Source organism: Apodemus sylvaticus, chromosome 6, assembly GCF_947179515.1.
Source record: "Apodemus sylvaticus chromosome 6, mApoSyl1.1, whole genome shotgun sequence".
NCBI classification, from domain to species: Eukaryota; Metazoa; Chordata; class Mammalia; order Rodentia; family Muridae; genus Apodemus; species Apodemus sylvaticus.
Window position 1 is genome coordinate 132,740,156 of NC_067477.1, and position 21,500 is coordinate 132,761,655.

A 21,500-nucleotide genomic window follows, 5' to 3' on the forward strand; every position below is an offset into this window, starting at 1 on the left:
AGCCTGACCTTTTAGTGGGAAAAGGCAGAGGCTCAGATGTGAAAACTGAGTCTGTTCTGCAATGGTGCTTCACTACTTCGGGACTCTCAGTGGGCAGCGAGTGAACACGTGCGTGTATATGCATGTGTGTACTCAGTCCTAACTGCATATATGGTCATGTTTGTATTCTGTAGTTCATGCAGCACTCACTCTAACAGTTCTGTCTACCTCAGTGTCTGTGTGGGAGACTCCTGGCTTCTGTGTCTATTCCTCTTCTGATGAACCCTGCTTGTACTCTCTGGTTCATTCGTCTCGAGTGACTGTCCCTGGATCTGCGGAGCCTCCAGTCCATTCTGCACTGCCCCCCACCCCAGACCCCAGCTCCGCTGTGGTAACCCACTGTCTTTAGGCCTGGATGGAGAAGTGTGGAAAAAGAGTTAAGCTGTCAGTCCCCTGGCTTTGTAAGCTTGTCACTCGGTGTGCTGTGCTACCCAGAACTCAGGGCACCAAAGCTGCTGAAACTCAGGCAGTTGCTGGTTCTTCAGAGCTTGTCCCCAGAGCAGGAGTCCTGCATCCTGTCCGGGTGCACCATAGCTGGTGGTGATGCACCCTAGATCCTAACTCCATGGGTTTGTTTGGTTGAAACTGTTCTCCAGGGCACACAAGGCCTGGGAGAGAAAGGCCAGAGCACTAGGAACACCCAGTGCTGTCCAGTGTCCCTTACCCTTCATTGCCAAGAGGCAGAATTTTCTTGTGGGTTGTAAATTTTTGCTGTTAAGAATAAGTATTTTAGGCTTTGCTAGTCATATAGCCTGTCAGTACGCTGTGCTGGTGTGAAAACTGCCCACCCACAGTAGAACATGGAGGATGTGGGTATATTCCAGTAAGACAGCTTACAGAAGCACACAGCTCCTGGACTTGGCCTGAAACTACAGCTTGTAGACTCTTGATCCAAAGATGAAGGTTCTAAAACATACAATTAAACTGAACATGATCACCTATGTTGACTCCGATATTTCTTGTAATTTTTTTTAAAACTGCTTTTGCTCTTATAGATACTTAAAACATAATCTTTCCCTGGGTTGAGCCTGTCTACAGGGGTAGATATCCTGCTTACATTTTTTTTTTTTTACTCATTCTTAAAAATCTTGTCTTGATCTTAGATTAAGATCACACAGAGAGAACATACTAACAATTATGTCAAATCCGAGTGGTAGCAGACCTGTGCCCAAGGGTCCTTCCAACACTCAAATTAGTTCCTTAGCACAGAGGACCAGCATCCACAGGGCAGACCTGCTACGAGGCCAGGGAGGGAACCAGCTGCAAAGAAAGCCAGCCCTGGGCCATCTTGCTGCTGACATAGGTGCATTGGACAACATAGTCAGGATGTATGCCTAAAAAATGTCCTTACTGCAAACAGTCGGCTCCAATCTCTCCTCTGATGTCCCTTGTGTTTGATAATTGGTCTTTCATCTAGGATGGTCTGGGTGAACAGCTTGGGTGAAGAGCCTGGTGACAGAGAAGTCTAATTACGTCAGAAGGCTCAAGCTCCAACACTCAAACCTAAAACAAAAATTCCCAGCCCTGCTCCAGTGCCGCCTTCCGTGTCCACGTTAGGGAGGGCAGGCTGGTAGAGAGAGGAGCAGCGTGTGGGTGTGTCTAGCTCGGAATTGACCAGAAGCATTCGGGGAGTGAGTTAGGCTTTTTCAGCATGCTAGCTGCCCACTGGCTAGGTGACCTGCTTGTTTATTGTGTATGACAGTCTTGTCTGTTTGTAGAATTGAAGTGTTTCTCCAAACTGAAAAATAGCTCTGCTGCTCCTTGCTGCTAAAAATAAATAAGTAAGTAAGTAAATAAATAAATAAGGAAGCCCTTTTTTTTCCTGTTAACTCCATTTCTGTAGCATAGAATCTCTACTGTTAGGTCTGAACACAGTTGAATGGTTGCCAACAGTAATAAGTATCTGAGGTCATCAACTTACAGATTTCAAATCCTGATTAGTTGGCCTCACTTATCAGTGAGCCTTTTGTTTCGGAGGACTCCTTGGGCCGCAGATCCACTCTCCCAACTGAGCCACACTTCAGGGAGCAGAGCCTTGCACATGGGTGGGAACTGTCCAGTGTGTACAAACCAGGCATGTCCTAAACAGAGCTTGCAAGGTAACATGGCCTTAAATCCATGGGACTCGTTCCATGAGGCCTACTGTGAACCCACCGGTTAGGTCTGCAGAATATCAGAACCCAGAGGCTTGGAAAGAATAAACAGGCCAAGAATGGTTTCCAGTGGCTGCCCAGGCAGGGTTAGTGAAGATGTTACGGATGGATTTCAGCTCCAGCTACTGGCCAAAGCAGCTTGCAAGAGCAGCAGTCTGGAGTCTTGTCCGTCTCACCTGGCACTGATGCTCCTATTCTCTATGCAAAAGAGAAGTGCCTGCTTTGGATTTGCTAATGCAGCCATTTTCTTTATTTGTACTAAGGCTGCATAATGTGGGCTTTGTAAAAGTCTGCTGGCCTGAAAGCAGGATACATTTCTAATGGAAACACTCCCACGCATGATTGTACACCAGCAATGCGATAAATTACCGTGATTTTGGACCTCCTGTGGTTATCAGTTCCACTGCACTTGAGGAAATGTTGCTTTTGCTTAGAAACTCTACAAATATTTTTTTTCAGAAAGGCAAATATTAAATGAAAATTGTGCTGAAAGCCATGAGGGAAAGTGTGCAGAATGTATACACTGCAGATGAGAGGCTCGAATTATACCAGAAAGTGATTTGCAACATAAAGCTTTGTTATAATTCGCTGAGACTCATAAACTTGATTATACTGAGCATTGGCTATTGGATTAAATGGAAGAAAAAAAATGTTTTTCAGTGTAAGATCTCCAGAAACTGGGAACACTGTATTAGTGTGAAGGGTGTTTTGTTGTTTCAAGTCCATTCTGTCTTTTAGTTGGACTGCCTTATTTTTGTATTCTCATGGTTACTTTTTTGAGAAATGGTCTGTATGGCAATGGCTGGCCTTGAATTCAACACCTACCTGCCTGTTTCTCAAATGCTGAGATTAAATGCATCCACAACTATGCCCAGTGGGAACGACTTTGAAAAACACATTTTTGTTTTACATTTGTTTTGCCAGCATTTAAATGCACCACATGTGCATGCAGTGTCCAAAGAGACCAGAAGGGGGTGCTGGACACTCTGGAAGTAGAGTCATACACAGGAGGCTGTGTGGGGGTGGGGGTGGGGTGGGTGGGGGGACGGGACGGGACGGAACACGGACAGACTGAACCCAGGTCCTTTGCCAGAGCAACAAGTTCTTTTAACCACTGAGCCATCTCTCCAACCCAAGAAAAAGACTTTTTTGAAAGCCCTAGCCATCTGACTTACTGCTGCGAACCTATGCAAACTGACTTAGGTTATCCCGATAATGCCTGCCTGGTATGGTAGTTGGTGCTTAGGAGCCATGGAACTCAATACAGATGATTCAACTTAATGTGATCCTGCAGAACTAAGGGATGGACTATGGGACCAAGAGCCAGAGCTCACCATCTATCTGTCCAGACGGTAATGAGAGATGGCCAGGCAATACTGGCTGCAGAGAGAATGCTTCTAGGAAGAGCAGAGGTATCACAAGCTGATGGAGCACAGATTCTACGACCATCTCTGCAGGGCTCGGAAGATGCTCCTCCCCTCGGAGTCTCGATACACACCTGAACTCAACTGTTTTTGCCTGAGGCAAGAGTTTCTTTAGCCTCGGGTATCCTAGAACTAAATATGTAAATCAGGTTGGCTTTGAACTCAGAGATCTTCTGCCTCGGCCTCCAGTGCTGGGATTGAAAGTCTGCACCACCACACCTAGATCTATTTCTCAATTCTTGGCAACTTCGCTCCTCAGAGACACAGCTTAGCACAGGAAACAACTAACTCACTCACTGATTCTCCATAACAAGCAAGCAAAATATCTGACGAGGGAATTCTTCCTAGGATGGAGGTCTCCACACTTCTACTAAAAACTCAAGACTAGTCCTTTGAGATGGCTTCAAGCGATCATATAAATATTTGATAGGATTTTAAAAAATGGCAGTTCACAAGTACTGAAGTATACTTTATTCAGAAAAATTCCCATTTAAATTATATTGGCTTTTGGTACATGAACACACATTTACATACACACGTTTAGAATGATGGTTACACTTTAGAATTAATTCTAATCTTCGCTTGTTTACTCTGAGGGTAATTCCCAACAAAACATTTCTGACATTTTGTTGGTGACGTCAGCGTTTTAGTTCTGCTTCAAAGTCTTACATGTGGGCTCTAAGGAGTGTTAGGATAGAGCAGGAGTACTGTCTGCCCTTAAATTTGACTACCAACCAGTATTTAGCCTATTCCCTTATGAATCCCGGTAGCTTATACAAAAAAATCCTGAAACCAAAGGAAGCCGTGGAAGATTCCATGGGAAGCGCAGGCACTTCAGCCCCTGTGTTTCAGTAAGGGAGGGCCCTTGGATCAGAGACCTTAAGGAAAATGTCATCAATATGTTTAGAAAAGGTAAACAAAACCCCCAAAAGGCCCAGTGATCAAGTATATGTTCTTATTGGCAATACGGTGGTGAATGTTGTATTTTACACATAAAAAAAAAAAGCATAAACACTTAAATTTTCATTTATTTATTTTTTCTCTCAAGTACATTTTAGAAATAACATTTAGACACAGGCACGTGGGCACAGACACACACACACACACAGACACACACAGACAGAGCTGTTTTGCTTCTTTCATGAAGGGTTTTCCCTTGCTTCCTTTAGTTGCTTTATATAAAATCCAAAGCTTTCCTGTTAAGGAGAAAGAAGAGAGAAATGACAGCTATGAGCGCAGAACCAGACCAGAGTTTACAGCCAGCAGCCAGTGGGCCAGGAGCCAGTGCCGCTTGGCTGCAGCTGAACACCTGCTTTAGGCCTGGGCATTCCTCTGTGGTTTGCAAAATGCCAAGTTCCAAAGCCTCAAGTTCTGAGTTAACCTGACTGCCAGGGCTAAGTCATACATTATGTAGACTCTGCCTAAGAAAGTTTGATAAAACCTAGCAGAAGGTCTGTAACACCTTGCATTTGTCCCAGGCCACTCCACCCCAGCCCAAGGCCACTGCTTATGCCCTTAGCTCTCCCATGGATCCTCAGACACCTAATTCTGGGAAACTAAGCACTCAGCCTGTTTTCTCCGCACACTCTCAGTCCTAGAGTCAGCCATACTCACAGGGGGCTCCGTGAAGGGGACTGGCTCGCCAACATCCTTGAGCAGAGATGCGTAGCGCTTCAGAAACAGGTCATCCAGCTTCAAGTTCTTCGCCGTCAGATGCTCATACAGGGCTTTAGCAGAGGCCACATCTTTGTCTGAGACTGAAGGAGTCAGAGGAGAGAGGACTCGCAGTGAAGAGACCTCACCTTCTTTCCCTCGCACCCTTTGCTACCCAGGCACTCCAGGATCTGAGACAAGGGACTGAAGCTCCCGTAGGGGGCCGCTCAGCACCCACAGCTTGTCCACCCCTCCACAGCCTGCCTCCACGGTGCACTGTGAGGGGCAGGGGCAGGCAGAGAAAGGCTGCGGAACACCACTGATGACACCGGGTGCACCTGGCTGAGGAACCACGGTGTAAACGGAGAGATCAAGTTGCCAACCATAAAGCATAAGGCTGTGAGGCACAGGGGTTAGCCCAGCCGCTCTCAGGGGGCGGGGCGGGAAGAGGCGGGAGCTCTGGCAGTCAGTCAGCTTCCCTGTGCATGTGGCTCTGCTGCTGCCACTTTACCCACCCTGCCCTAATCCGTGTGACCCCGCCCCCTTTCTACTTCACCGCAGTTGATACTATTTGTTACTTACATAAGGATTTCAGCTGTTTTTAAATACTGCAAGATCCACGTGGGAACAAAGAATCCATTTACTAGTTCTGACTAGTTCCACTCTAACTGAGTGTAAGGCGCAGGTCTGAGGGTGGGCCGAGGACACATCAGCATATTATCTGCCCAGTGACAAACCTCCGCTGGCTCCTTTCTCATGGACCATCTGACTGTGGACATCAGTGGCCAAGAAACTGCACTCCAGCTGGGGCACGAGATAAACTTGCCCTCAGTGGGGCTCAGAGGCAGTGTCTGCCCTGCAGGGCAGGCCTCGGGAGGGAGAAGGAGCCCCCCCCCCCACATACACACACACACACACATACACACACACAGAGAGAGAGAGAGAGAGAGAGAGAGAGAGAGAGAGAGAGACAGAGAGACAGAGAGAGAGAGACAGAGAGACAGAGACAAAGACAGAGAGAGACAGAGAGCTGCCAGGGACACTCTGAAGGTGCTCTGCAATGTTTTTCAGGATTAAAGCTCTAGGAATAATTTCATGCTTTTCTATAGTTTAAAAACATATTTTGGAGCTAAGTGAATGAGTAATTATCTGAAATTTAGGATTATTCCTTTGAGCTGAACTCACAGTTGACTATACTTAGAAATATTTACATCACTTGAATAATGTAGTAAGATTAAATTTATTACCAAAGCTTTTCATGCTGCAAGAATATACTTTCTCATTTTCACGTAACTCAGGAATCAGTTCTAACAAGGTCTTCAGAACTGGTGCCTAGGAAGGTAAACAAAGGTACCATTCAAAAGCAGCCTGAGGAGGGCTAACAGCTAACATGACACACACACACACACACACACACACACACACACACACACACACACAATGTAACAAAAATTAACACGACACACAATGTAACAAACTACTACAGTTCCAGCACAACCAACCACTCGACTTAATGGATCCTCTGACTTCTGTGTATCACAGCATTTGATGTTAATTTGGTAAATCATTAATTTGATAAAAATCAACATTTTTAATAATTAAAGACATTTTATTTACATATCTGATTGCTTTCAAAAATAAATATAAAAATTCAAAGGACTGAACAGTTCTTTTATCAACTGTTAACTTATCACAATGTTGTAAGATCAAGTTTACAGAAATAAGTTGTTTTTTTTTTTTTTTTTTTGTATTTTTAATGTAGAAAAAAAAAATCCAGGATAAACTATGGATAAAAGCTCTGCAGCGCCCTCTGTTGGGTACACTGAGTGCATCTTTAGGGTTTCACCAGAGAGTGACTTCATTGCCTAGAAGGCTACCACAGAAGCAAGCATGCCCTGTTTCCTGCAGAGATGATGTGTTCCACTGAGTAAAATCAGCAGTGACCGTCACATATTTCTTACCCAAGTCTTACACAACACACACACACACACACACACACACACAAAATTTTAAAACGTAGCCAAATATGACAGGCCATGTCTTCCATTTCTGGAGTTGAGTAAGGTCTGAGCCAACACTGATCAGGACCGTCTGACAGGACGGCTAGGACAAAGCACCGTACCTTTTTCGGTTTCCGAGCAGTCCTGAGACAGAACACCGACAGAATTGAGCTCTGCTCAGCAATGGCACCGCATCTCTGAAGGATAGGACAGGGTTAGTGGGGGTTTAAATAAACCAGTCAAGGCGAATCTTCCCAATTAAGGAAGTTTGCAGGGCACAGCAACGCATCATGCCCACCAGAAGCCCAGCAGCCAGCCAGGTTCACTTAGGTACGAAAGGGGCAACGGGGCGGGCCGTGCCAACCCTGCTGAGTGTGGCTCTGCATCAAGGATGAAGTTTGTTTAAAGAGAAAAGGGAAAAATTAAACTAATGCTTCAACAAGCACAGAACAAGGCTCAGGACTGCAGAGAAAGAGGGAGGAAGGACCAGCGCTCCTCCCCAATTACTCTGCCAAGCATTCACAAGCGAGCTAGGGATCATAAGGTTAATTATACATTTAATAAGGTGTCAGGGAGATAACTGCTCGTTTCTTTATAAAAATTAAAATGTACAAAGCAAGTTCTCTTTAAAGTATAATTACCTACACTTATGCATACAAAAGGACTGATTTCAATCTCTGAGTTATAAAAGGCTTTCACTGCAATAGACAGCCAGTGCTTGAGAAAGAGACAAAAGTTAAACTAAAAAAAGTTTCTGTGACAGACCAGATAAATCAAGTGTCTATCCAGCCCTAGATGCTTTAGTGAAATGAAATATGGCAAGACAATATTTTAGTTTACACTCATCGCAGATGTCATCCTCCAAGTTTCTAACAGCACAGTGCTTGTTCAAAGCTTTAAAACACTGTCAATGCTAAAATGAATAGCATAAAAAACTTCTGGGACGCGCAGAACACTGACATTATAAGCTTGTGTGCTTGCCACCCGGGAACCAAGCGCTCCTCACTAGGAGAAAGCACAGCTCTTTACTGTGTGGCGGCACCAATGGAGCCGCTGTCAGAGCTGCACTCAGCCCCACCAAGAGCTCCCAGGTGTGGCAGCTCTGCTGCAGACAGCGCTGAGCACAAATACTGCTTCTCTGGAGGGCATGACACTGGCGGCTCACAACGAGCTGGCAGAGCCATCACAGGCCTCCTCTGGAGACCCCTCAGAAGAGTGTGCTCATGGCGAATGAACACTGGTCACGGGTGTGTTATCTGTGCTTACACACCAGTGTAAGTTAGCTGCACACCCAGGGAGATAAAGTCTAATAGGCCGCTCAGCAGAGAACAATAAAGATTCCCATAAAAGTACTGCAAATTTCCTACAAAAGTAAAGGCACCAACCCAAACAGCAATCACTAGGGAAAGTAGAAGCAACTGCATTTTTAAGTAACCATTAAAGCAGAGGCACATGACCAGACCAGACCCGCCTCTGTAGGTGGTGTGGCTCGTGCTGTCAAGCTACACAAACTTGTCCCAAACCTGGAGCTCAAGCCAGTGGCTAGAGCGGCCACCCCGTCCACATCTCCTCCTTCCTCCTCCCAGCTGGTAGGAAGGTAGGTGAACATAACAGTATTTACAATCAGGAATTGGTCCCGGGCCTCAATCTGACACAGGGAGTCTACACAAACACAGCCGGCGGCTGGCGGATCACCGTGACTGTTTGACTGCCACCTGCTGGGAAGGGGCTCCCGCGGTGCCTGTTTGTACACTGCCAGTAGCAGCTCGATCACCCACCGCTGCAGCTTGGCACAGCTTTATATTTAGAGCTGTTAAAATGGCATGAATGCAGTCGTCTCCTTCCCTCCAGATTGCTGATTTAACTGAGTGTGGGCCACAGAGAGCCACATTTGTCATTTAATGTGTCTGTGACACATTAGTGAATAGAAAGCAAATTCAACTCTTAATAAACCTTGAATAAGGCACTGAGAATGTTTGAGCAGTCAAGTGAGAAGCTGTACATGAAAAGCAAACATTTCCTACTTCTTGTTTGCAAACTGTGTTGCTATGGTGATGCACACTATTTAGAGCATTAAAGAAATTAGGAAACCAAAGGATTTGATGCTTTGCATTACCCATCTATGCAGAAACACTCGTCTCAAATTCCAACCTGACGCCTGTCTTAATTACTAGGATTTCCAGTTCTGACATCTTTAAAACTGGCAAACTACAGCCCACAGGGTCGCCATGCAATCCAGATTCACTGAACTTCAGGTTCTAGCAGGAGTGTCTCCGGTCCACCCCGCATACTCCTGTCTGGTCTTTCTCAGTACACTTCTGAGGAGACACAAGCCCCGAGCTGTCATTACCTCTAAGAGAGCTCTGGCCTCGTCCACCTTGCCGGAATCCACGAGCTGCAGGAAGAGGTCAGTGACCGGCTTGTAAAGTGCAAACTGATTGGCCAGCCTCTCAGACATGATGCTTACTACAAGAAAAACAGGCAAGGAAAAGATTTCACTGAAATGGGTACAGCTTACTCGCCAAAGAGATCTGGGCCAATTTCACCAAAGAAAGACGAGCTTCTACCTCTGCACAGAACGACACTCACACTTGTCTAACGCTGTCTCCATCTGCTCTTCTATTACTTTTCTGAATAAATACGACAAGCCAAAGTACTGATGTTCTACGGGTTGATTCTCTGAAGCAAGCATGTGCTCAATATTTTCTATGGCAGCATCAGTTTTATTACTGTAAAAGAAAACCAAATCATCATAAAAGATTTACTTGTATAAAATTGCAATTGTAATTCTGTTTTAATTCATGTGGATAGTCATGCAAATACTTCAGAAAAAAGGGACTATATTTAGAAGCAACCAGATTAATAACAATAATATTTTTCATAGCATACCGTCTAACATAACCTAGCTATATAGATATAAAATGCTCTAATTTTGGCTTTATAAATCACCAGTATACGAAGCACAGACAATACATGACATGTGGAGATAAAAACATAACAAGAGCGTACAGCCAGAGATTGTATTTCATAGCTAACAGTCAGAGATCTCTTTTCATCGGGCACCATTCATTAGGAAAATACTCAATACTAGAATCCTCAGAAAAGGGTATCTTGGGGGGGGGGGGAGAAGTTCTTGGCCTTTCCGAACAAAGCAGGACACACATCGTTACCACTGTCATTTGATAAAGTAATCTGTAACTGATCTGTGCAGTTATAATGTGCTGCCATAAATCAATTTCATGTTGAAATTAGTAAGAATACGAATTCTAATTAAAAACAAGCATCTTATGGGCTTAGATAGAAGAATTATTAAGTGAGTAAAAACATGTTTTCCACAGTATAAAAAATAATTGTAGCTTTAAAACATTCAGCTAGCTCTTACAGAAATCTAATTTTAAAAATCACATTTTCTTATTAAAAATGAAGTTTGAAACTCTATTTTGGGAAACAGTTTAAATCTGTGTATGGCTGTATCAGAGAGCGTGTCAGAGCCTGCATGGTAGGGAGCTGTCATGACCTGACCCTGGGTCCTCTGAAGACTTAGGGTGGCTCAGAAGGAGACGAGCCATTTCTCCAGCCCTCAGGACAGTTTAAAGTCAAAAACAAAACGTTTTCTCCTAAGAAGGAATAAACGAACAAAAATACCCCTTGCAAAACGGTATTTTAATACCATATCTATACATCCAGGCTTTCCCTCAAAAGTGTGAGGAATTCCTTCCTTCCTTCCTTCCTTCCTTCCTTCCTTCCTTCCTTCCTTCCTTCCTTCCTTCCTTCCTGAGACGGGTTTTACACCTTTCTCAGGTCGGACTGTCATCAAACTCATGAGACCCCTGCCGTAGCCTCCTGAGCTCTGGGGTTACGGGCCTAATCATCCTGTTCACTCTCACGACAGCTTGGTGTGTAAGGCATCAGTGACATCACAGAAAACCATCTGCCTATCCCTGTACAATGATGAACCAAGTGATGAACCAAGCCTGAACACTTCTTCTCTTCCTGTGGACGTGTGGACTGCCAGGGAGAAATGCTGCACCACATTTTAACTGCTTGGAGCAGAGCCCAGGGTCTGACTGCCACCACCACAAAGCCCCTGCGGCCACGGTGATGTGTGCTTGGCGGCTTCCTGAGTCCCACACCACTACTTTACAGTGTGTTAAGACTCGAAAGAACTGCTGCTTAGGAAAATTAATCACTTCAATTTTTCCCCCTTTGGTTTTTTCAAGACACGGTTTCTCTGTGTAGCCCTGGCTATCCTAGAATTCACTCTGTAGACCAGGTTGGCCTCGAACTCAGAAATCCGCCTGCCTCTGCCTCCAAGTGCTGGGGTTACAGGCGTGCGCCAACATTGCCCAGCCACTTTAATTTTTGTAAAAGAAGTGTTTTAATAATGAGGCACATGTGTTCATATTTTATGCACACACATAAGTGTAGATGAACACACATACATATAACCTATACATAACATACATACATGAGTTAGGAACTATGGAGTATATTTCATGAATTACAAATATTTAGTCTAAGACTAAAGATAAAATACATTTTAAGATAATTAGCTTTAATAGTAAACAATTTAGTCTAAGGCTAAAGATAAAAATTTTTTAACATAATTAGTTTTAATAGTAAACAATTAACATATTAGGATTGAACATTTCCTATGACTGACATGTTTTCCAAAAGGTGCAAAGAATGACAAAACCCTTTTAAAGGTGGTTATCTGAAATAGTCTTCAGTCAAGAAAGCCTGAAAATACTTACTTCTTCATCTGGGCCAAAGCGATGTTATTGATAAAAACCATTTTTGAGAGTCCAATTGTGTCGAGTCCATTCACCATCTTCTGAATGGCCTCTATGCTGTCCACGTCTCCCTTCAAGGCAAACGCCTGGATGAGGCGGGTCACGGCCAGCTCGGAGGGGACCTGCTCCAGAGCCAAGGCTGCTTCCAGAGTCGCTAGAGCCTCTGAGGAGAAAGCAGAAGGCTGACTACCTTAAAAATGACACCACTGACGTTAACACAGACGGAAAGCCTCCTTTTAAATAAGCACATCAAGGGCTAAACTGAAGATACATAAATAATTCATTTCAGATTACAGAAAAGATCATATTTTATGGACAGTCTTGACTATGAGTGTGAGGAAGGAGGCAGTTGTCTGTGACTGACAATGATCCAGGACCCGAGCATGTGCCAGCTCACGACAAAGTATGAGAAAGGAAGAACGTAAAAATGTGTGTTGGTGCTTTGTCTGCATATGTGTCTGTGTGATCATGACAGACCCCCTAGAACTGGGGTTACAAACTCCAGTGAGTGTCCTGTGGGTGCTGGGAATTGAACCCGGGTCCCCTGGAAGAGCAGCTAGTGCTCTCAGCCACTAAGCCAGCTCTCCAGCCCTGAAAGGAAGAACTTGTTTTTTTAAAAAAGAATAAACCAAAACCCAAACCAAAAACAAAAAAAAGCAAATAAATAACTTCTATCTACATGAACAATTCCCTATGTTTTACTAACTCAAAGCCTATATAATTATCAAAAAATTTTAACATCTCATTTTTATTCTTGAAAATGTTCCAAACAGGACCAAATCACATCAAACCAGCTGCGCCGCGCCAGAGTGTCAGAGAACCACACATTCCCAATTTATCCCACACAAGCAGGCTCCTTGCGGATACTTGCTGCATTCAGTTTTAAAGAAAACAAAGCTTATTGACTCTTAGGGCTACAGTCAAGGGGCTTGCCTGCATAAATGCTCATAATTACAAACACTTGATTATAGATAAACATGGAATGCCTTTCTACTTCACAGCCTCCCTCGCAGCAAGTGTGGTGAAATGTTGGTATTGAGGTTGTGGATGGGAGGAGCTGCAGTAATACTTAGCATAACAATCACCTTTACCACTGAAGAAGCTTCCCAGCTTTGCAGCAATTAAAGCACAGTACTATAGACAAAGCTGAGGCTCTCCAGGCGGCTTCCAGAAGGAGAGCAGCTTAACTTCACTTGGGAAGGGAAAGGGTAGTAATTAAACAGTCTATTAAAAACAATGAAGTAAAAGGCATGATCAATTTAAGTCTTCTTTACTGAATAAACTATCATAATTTAAAATTTACACATGATCCAGACTATTGTCTGTCAAATACAGAAATGGGAAAACAGTTTAAAAAAAGTGGTAGATGTTACAGATATATATGCACACACCAGAAACAAAAATGCCTATATACTACTTTAAAATATGATTCACAGAAGATCATCTTGATAGTATCTTGTTAAAGGGTAGACATATACAGGCAATTATGCTCAATATCCTTGGTATCTAAGCACACTGTCAGGGAAGAGCATTCTGCTAGTGGATAAAAGTTAAAAAAAAAAGACTGAGGAAGGCTCCGACTGATTAAGCATTTACTACAATGCAGGCGTGGGCTTAGAAGCCATGCTCAAAGAACCCTCCTGAACTTAGAGCCATGGAAGCTTGGAAGTTCAGTATTTCCCCTAGGTTAAAAGGCCAAACTAAGACCCTGCCCCATTCAGTTTGTGCCTATCCAAGGGGAATACAAGAGCTTCTTATATAAACCAGACCACAGAATGTGCCATCTGTGCCGTGAATGACCTAAGGCACATCAGGGCGATCCCTACTCACACACCTCGTCTGTGTCCAAGCCGTCTCTGACTCAGTTCCAACAGTTCTTGCAATTACTCTCTAGTGAGACTGAGCACACTGCTTCACAGCAGCTACTGACAATGTGCAAAAGTATCAGTCTATAAATTACTTGAAGATGTAATTGGTGCTTACTGCCATAGACAAAAACTTGATTAAAATAAAGTTGAAAGAGACAGCAAATCTGAACACGAAGAAAATCAGGAAGTCTCTCTGACTCCAGAGCAAATGTGGACATGGGAACAGGGCAGCCCATTCCTGCCTTGTTGATGAGCGCCGTGCCTTCACAGATATCAGCACAGTGAGCCTGGGCACCGAGGGCAGAAGAAGTAGAAGGAGGGTTGGTGGGCTCGTGGACCCTGTGTGTGTGTGTGTGTGTGTGTGTGCTTGTGTGCACCTGACAGCAGATACCAGACCAAGGCACTGAGGAAAGGGTGGGAGTCAGGAGTCAGGAAAGTGAGGGCCTTGGGGCATATTTAGCTCTAAACTGAATTCTTAAAAGTTAAAATAAGTCTTGTTCTTTGTGCCCACAGAAACATTAGCTATTTAAAATTTAAAGCAGACCTAAATCCTCTTTGTTTCTGAGACAGCCTCACTCTGCAGTCCAGTGTCTTGGCAGTCTAGGCTGGCTCAAATATGAAATCTTCCCGTCCACTGCCCCTGCGCTAGAACTGCAGTGTGCACCACCACGCCCAGTTAAAAGTTTCAATGTTTTAAAATCTACATGAAAAATGAATCTCACAAAATCATTTCTACTGAAAATAAAAACCTTCACATTGTAAAAACAAGCTTTATCTGGGTGGTGGTGGCGCACGCATATAGTCCCAGCACTCTGGGAGGCAGAGGCAGGCAAATTTCTGAGTTTGAGGCCAGCCTGGTCTACAGAGTGAGCTCTAGGACAGCCGGGGCTATACAGAGAAACCCTGTCTCCAGAAAACCAAATCCAAAAAAAACCAAAAAACCAAAAAACAAAAAAACAACAACAAAAAAAACAAAAACAAACCAACCAAACAAACAAAAACAACCCAACAACAAAAAAACCCAAACCAAACAAAACACAACAAAACAAACAAACAAAAAAAATTCCCCAAAACAAAACAAAACAACAACAAAAAAAACCCAAGCTTTACACCATCTCCCAATTACAACTGAAAACTGTCCAAAAGACTGCTGGTATGCAGTGCCTGGGGAACAGTCACTAACTCTGCAAAGAGAAATAATCACCATCAGGTAGAAGACAGCTGGAGACCGACAACTAAGGTACTACTTACTGTAAGCAACACTAAGGCTGAACAATCCCTCAGCCAGCTTCCTCCCAGGAGATGGGAACTATCTGATAAATTGCAAAGCCTTATTATCACAGCCTGGGGAAGAGTCCAGCACAGAGGCTGAGCGCTAAAGAGTGGAGCTTCTAACTTGAGTCTCCTAAGGGCATTTGTTGTAGGCGTGTTGCTATACTGACTAAAATTCAGCCCTGAAAGTTAACAGAAAAGCTGCTTCTCTAGCCTTTAAAGTCACTGCCCGCCCAGAGAGCTAATCTACCCCACTGTAAACCCATGAACAGGCTCCGTGAAACCATCAGCACTCATGTGTCACCTCTGTGTCCTCAAGCGTTACCCTGGCGACACGCAACCCCAAACTGCATTTCACTGTTCTTGGAGTTATGAACTATTTAAAAAGTATCAGATTAGGTTTGTTAAAAAAAAAATCAATATTACAATCATTTGGTGCACAATCTCACATACTTAACTCTCAATTTAACTCATTTGCTATCTCATATACAACCAACACAACATGCAAGAAATAACTGCTGGGAATTGTTTCAGACCTCCAAAGGATGTTAATTTCCAAAGCAAAATGACTTGTGCTGTGAATTTTAACGCACTTGAAAGCCTGTACTTTCCCTCGTTCTGGAACACGAATTTTGCATGTCTGAAGAGCTGTGATTCATCTTAAGAAAGCCCATCTTGTGTTAAATGGGATGGAAACTGGACTAAGTGGTCAGATGACAGCACATTCATATTCAAGCCGTATTATAAATGCATGTACAGTAATTTACGTCTCTCAGCTACCACAAAAGGCTCTTGATAAGCAGGTAATTTGCTAAATGGACTCCTTTATCCAAGTATTCGAAGGGCGTTACAAGAAAAATCTGCAGAGGCATTAATGTGACGTAAAGGTCAAGCATTCTGACATACCTTTCAAATAATCCCGCCTAACTTGCGTTATGATGAGGAGGCTGCTGGCAGCATCGTTCAGTGTGAAGCCCTTGATGTGGGTCTCAGCGCTAAAAGAAGCAGACATTTAGAAAGGAATTACTGACATGCTTCTGATACGATAATAAATGGTTGAGCACCAAGGTGAAATTATAAAAACTACTGTTCGTATGTTAAAAATATTGCTGCAAAATATCGACCTGGAGACAGCTTTTGTGTTCTCCTGTCAATGGTTATAGAAGGATAATTTTTTTTTGCATTCTGACAGATGACAAAGTTGGAAATGAGCAACAAAAGAAACAAAGTACAAGATTTTTTTTAAACAATCGGTTCAGATTCTTGAGTCCTGACATATTAGGTGACTAAAATAACCGCATGCCCTGCATTGTTCGCTATATCCTAGGCTGCTGGATACTTTTCCTTCCCCCTCCCTCCCTTCCTCCCTCCCTCCCTCCCTCCCTCCCTCCCTCCCTCCCTCCCTCCCTCCCTCCCTCCCTCCCTCCTTCCCTCCCTCCCTCCCCCTCTCCATTTACCATAATTATAAAATGTAAAACTATTATTCCAGCAACAAAAATGAACTACTTTCAGTCCTGTATACTTTACATATAAACTAATGCATATTGCCAACACCATATCATTTGGTTGATTAATTTTCAAATTTCTGTCATCTAGATACAGCTTTTAAAGGTTTTAAACAGAGCACAGAACCAAAACCATTGTTACACTAAAATTTAAAATTTCATATGACTGTAGACTTAAAAACAAACTTCTTAACTAAAGCTCAAGAGCAAAAAATAGCTTTACTTAGCACCACATCGTATAGGAGTAATTAAAACCAGGTGAGACAGACAGACAAAACCCTCAAGTCTAACCACAAGTACTCTGCTTGCTACACTGTCAGTCAATGTCTGTGATGAAATGTTAGCATCGCTAACACCCCAGAGCTGACTTCCGATTAGGAAACACTAAGAGGTCACGAGGAGCAAGAACTGCCTTATCAGCTCAGCATGACCTTACTGTCAATCCTCCATGGCTGCCAGCACAAGGTGAACAGCCCAGAGCAGAGTACAAGACCAGGGACAACTATTCTTATCACCCAAGAACATTGGGCAGACACCATGCAGCGTCCACCCTCTCAGCCTCTCTTCAGGCGCGGCTTCTCCTGACCAATCCCTAGAGCTGCTAAGTTTGACTTTCCCTTTGTTCCATTTGCCAAAGCTTCTAAGTCAATAACTTCTATGTTACAGCAACTGCTTAAAGAACCAGCTTCCCAGCCTGTAGCATGAATAAATAAAAATCAGGCGCTGTTAGTTACAATCTCACTTCTCACACCATTACTAAAATATGTAGTATACCATGTTAATTTAAGAATATTGCTTAGGCTGGGTGGCAGTGGATCATGTCATCCCAACATTCAGGAGGCAGAAGCAGGCAGATCTCTGAGTTCGAGGTCAGCCTGGTCTACAGAGGTGGACAGCCAGGGCTATAGAGAGACACTGTCTCAAACAAACAAAAATATGTGGTAGGGGGAGAATCTGAATATAGACACATACATATTCTTACAGTCTATAACTAGCCTTAACCCTGGTCTGTAGAGAGAATATCTGATAAGCCAGCAATGGGAACACAGTGAGACAAAGTGTTCAAACCAAACCTCAAAAACACCAACTACAGAAGCCACCTGAGACCGTGAGATAGTAATGCTTGCCTTTTACCTGACAAGAACAACACGAGCTTTACGAAAACCGCAGAATACCATTTGAATACTCCTCAAAGAGCTCCCTGTATTCATTTCATGAAAGCACAGGTTAATATCAGAAGGAAGAAAATTCCCCTATCAATTCAATAGTAGAAAATGTATTCTCCTCTGACAAAAGTACGAAGTTACTCAGAGAAGCTTTTGGGGTCATTTAAACAACAATGAGAAATTTAATTTTGATTCCTAATTTTTAGTTTTATTTTTTAGTTACCAAAATTAACTTTCTCTGATAAAGGGAATATCCTTTTTCTGCTGTTCAATGGGGTTAGCCACTAGCCATGGGAAATATGTAATTTAATTATATTTTATTTTACACAATTTAAAGTTACACTTAGTTTGGTAGCTACTAAAGTGGGCACCATACAATTTCAGACTTTCATTTTTGGAACTGTTAAAATAAAGAAGCCAGGCAGTGGTGGTGCACGCCTTTAATCCCAGCACTTGGGAGGCAGAGGCAGGCGGATTTCTGAGTTCAAGGTCAGCCTGGTCTACAGAGTGAGTTCCAGGACAGCCAGGGCTATGCAGAGAAACCCTTTCTGGGGGGGTGAGGGGGGGAGAAAAAATTGTTTATGGAGAAAAAAGTGTTTAGATCTTACAGTTTACTTTAGCTGCATATATTAATCTTTTTAAACTAAGAAAGACAGTGTTTCAAGGAAACTTCTATTATTTTCAGAGCAATGAATGGTCTATGGCTTGTGCTTCCATAAGACACATGTAAAACATCTGTCAATGCTTCTAATTTATGTCACCTTGAATAAAACAAAATGGTCAGCACAGGCAAAGCAGTCAGGGACAGACTTAGCAGCATTTCTAGGCAGAAAGACACAGGAGGCAGTGAGGGCTGCTGTCTAGTCTTCCTAAGAAAGTTACTTACTGCTTGTTCCAGACACTCAGAATTGCTGATGTTAGCATCCTGGCTGGCGAGCAGGAGTCCCAGGGCAACAGGCCATGGAGCTCACATAAAAAAGCAAGTAGCCTGTACACACCAAAATTATTTTTGAAAAATGATTTTCATACGTGTGTGTGTGTGTGTGTGTGTGTGTGCGCAGTCAAAGGACAACTTGCTGGAGTCAGTTCTCTTCAGTAAGGGGGGGGTCTTAGGGAACCAAATTCAGGTTTTCAGCCTTGGCAACTAGTGCCTTTACCCACAGAATGAACCAACTTGCTAACACAATCACCAAGTATTTTCCACTCTGATACTGAGATAGAACTGGGAGGGGGAGAGACAGCCAGGACTGAATCCAAAGACATTAAACATGACATACTGTCAATAACACAGTTAGTTGGATAATTCAAATAGTCCTAGTCCAAGAATTGTCCTGGAACTTGCTCTGTAGACCAAGCTGGCTTGAACTCATAGTAATCTGCCATGTAACCAATCCCATTGATTCTCTGGGGTCCACATAGCTACACAGGGAGAGCAGCTATAGAATAATTCTTGTAGGATATCACAGCTAGAATATAAGCACTGTGAAGTGTTCAGGGAATCTTATCTATCTGTGGAGCCTAAAAACCCAACTGAGAAGCAGAGAGCAGATGGAAGTGGCCAGGGAAGAGAGGAGTTGTGTAGATGATGACTACGGAATACCGTCGAGGCAGGCAAGCTCTAGAGTCCTAGCCAGCAGTGCACACAGTTGATAATAGTGCTAAGAGGACACATCATCAGTACAATTACACACTCAGAAAACCCAACAATGACAGCAACCATGAGGATAAAGAAGGTGGGAGGAAACTCTGGATGGTGATGGATGTTTACGGCCTTGATGCTGGTGCTTCTTTCACTGGTATACACTTATCCCAAAAGTTAATGAGATGTGTACATTAAATATGTATCTTTTAATATGTCAATCATATTGTAGAAAGGCCTCATAAAACCATGAGAGGAAAGCAAGAATATGAGCCTGTATCTTACAGGTTGTGATGACAGGAGAATAAAAGAGCTATGCTTCTAACCACTCAGGTCAGCTCTTTCTCAGATCAAGACCCACGGCAGAACTCCAGAAACTCTTACAGTAGTGATGCTTGAGCAAACCCATAGACAAACACACTCGATAGAAATCAATATTCCATGATCTTTAACTACTTGAAGTGCTTTGGTATTTTCTAGGCTATTTCATTTGAAAAATAGTTCATTCTGCACCACTAAATAGTGGCACCTACAGTCTGAAACTATGCTAGGCCTTCTTTTTGAAGTATGCATGCACTGAACACCCTAGGAAGCAGGGTGTCATGAAACACACAAGATATACAGTACAAGTGGCCATGAGGGAATGCTATCAAAGAGTTTGAGACTTATCTGTCATCTGGGATCTTTGTAAAACACACAACCCTGAGTCATCCTGAGTCAGAACCTTAGCAATGGGCTCTGGGAAGATGGCTCAGTCAATGCAGGGCTCAGTATGTACAAGCCCAATCAAGGAGTTTTTGTGTGTTATGTGGCATACATATGCATAGTATCTGCATATGATATGTGTATCTGCATATGCATACAGATATGAATGTGTGTGTGCATTCGTGTGTAAAACCGATATCTGGAGTCTTCCCCAACCACTCTCTTTCCACCTCACTTACTGAAACTTAAAGTCCACCAATTACAGCTCATCTACCTAGCCAGCTTGCCCAGTCTCAGTGTGGGTTCTAGAGATCTGAACTCTTGTCTTCATGCTTGCACAGCAAGGACTTGGCCCGCTGTGTCACCTCCATAGCCCTAAGATGAAGACCATTATGCTTTACTTTGGGGAAATCTTTAGAGGATTTATGACAAACTAACTCTCAGGATTAAATGGTCTTGTCTTTTTACATTTTCTTTTTAACAGTTTAAGTTTCCTAGTTGTATTCCTCAACATGGAATTCTCTTCTGTTTTCTGCCTCCTTGTCTTTCCAAATTACTCATGTCAGAACCTCTTTGGTTATATATAATAAGATAGAATTCCACAATGATTTTCTGAAAAAGTAAATTAATCCACACCCTACATACAGCACAGAGGTTAGATTAGAACTGACAGAACAGCATTTTAAAAATTGTTTTAAGGCATTAATTGAGGTGTAAATAAGGTCTAGGAGTAGATTATTCCATTCACAACTGAAAAAAAATATGCACAAGTCAGAGTACATTAAATAGATCAGGGTCCATATGTGACTATTGGTGTTAAAACATGCACATGAACCAGGCATGGTTGCAAACATGCCTGTTATCCCAGCACTCAATAGGTAGAGGATGGCTACAAGTTTGAGGCCCGCCTGGAAAAACTGTTTAAAGCAGTAAGACCTGCTTTAAACAAATAACTCATAAAATTAAGCAACTTTTAATGTTGCTTTTCTGGGCAGCTGAGACACCTCAGCTAGTATTCCTTTGAAGTGAGGGTTTTCACAGATGGACAGATACTCACACATCTTTCACGTGCATTGCTTGTGTGACGTTGTCTTTGCTCAGCAGCAAGCCTATCAAGGTGCTGTAAGTCTCACTGCTAAATACAATGTTTTGCTTTTCAGCTTTAAGGAAAATAGTATATGCATCTGTAAGAGAGAAAAAGATAAAAAAAAAGGGGGGAGACATTATTCTTCTGAATTAGCAGAATAAAAAGTTCCAAAATATATACCTGTCCACTGCTCCCA

General features: G+C 43.0%; 1 protein-coding gene across 1 annotated transcript in view; it reads right to left on the reverse strand.

The window, feature by feature from the left end:
• Positions 1–4,631: 4,631 nt before the first annotated feature.
• The window catches only part of Lrpprc (leucine rich pentatricopeptide repeat containing), an 83,863-nt gene continuing 66,994 nt past the window's right edge, over positions 4,632–21,500 (reverse strand). Inside the window, exons 30-38 of the mRNA XM_052186495.1 lie at positions 21,275–21,401; positions 16,109–16,197; positions 12,024–12,225; positions 9,859–9,998; positions 9,620–9,735; positions 7,392–7,466; positions 6,517–6,601; positions 5,231–5,373; positions 4,632–4,812 (exon numbers count right to left, since the gene is read on the reverse strand). Of these exons, the coding sequence (XP_052042455.1) occupies positions 4,756–4,812; positions 5,231–5,373; positions 6,517–6,601; positions 7,392–7,466; positions 9,620–9,735; positions 9,859–9,998; positions 12,024–12,225; positions 16,109–16,197; positions 21,275–21,401 (1,034 nt within the window). The 3' untranslated portion in view covers positions 4,632–4,755. The remainder of the gene's footprint in view (positions 4,813–5,230; positions 5,374–6,516; positions 6,602–7,391; positions 7,467–9,619; positions 9,736–9,858; positions 9,999–12,023; positions 12,226–16,108; positions 16,198–21,274; positions 21,402–21,500) is intronic.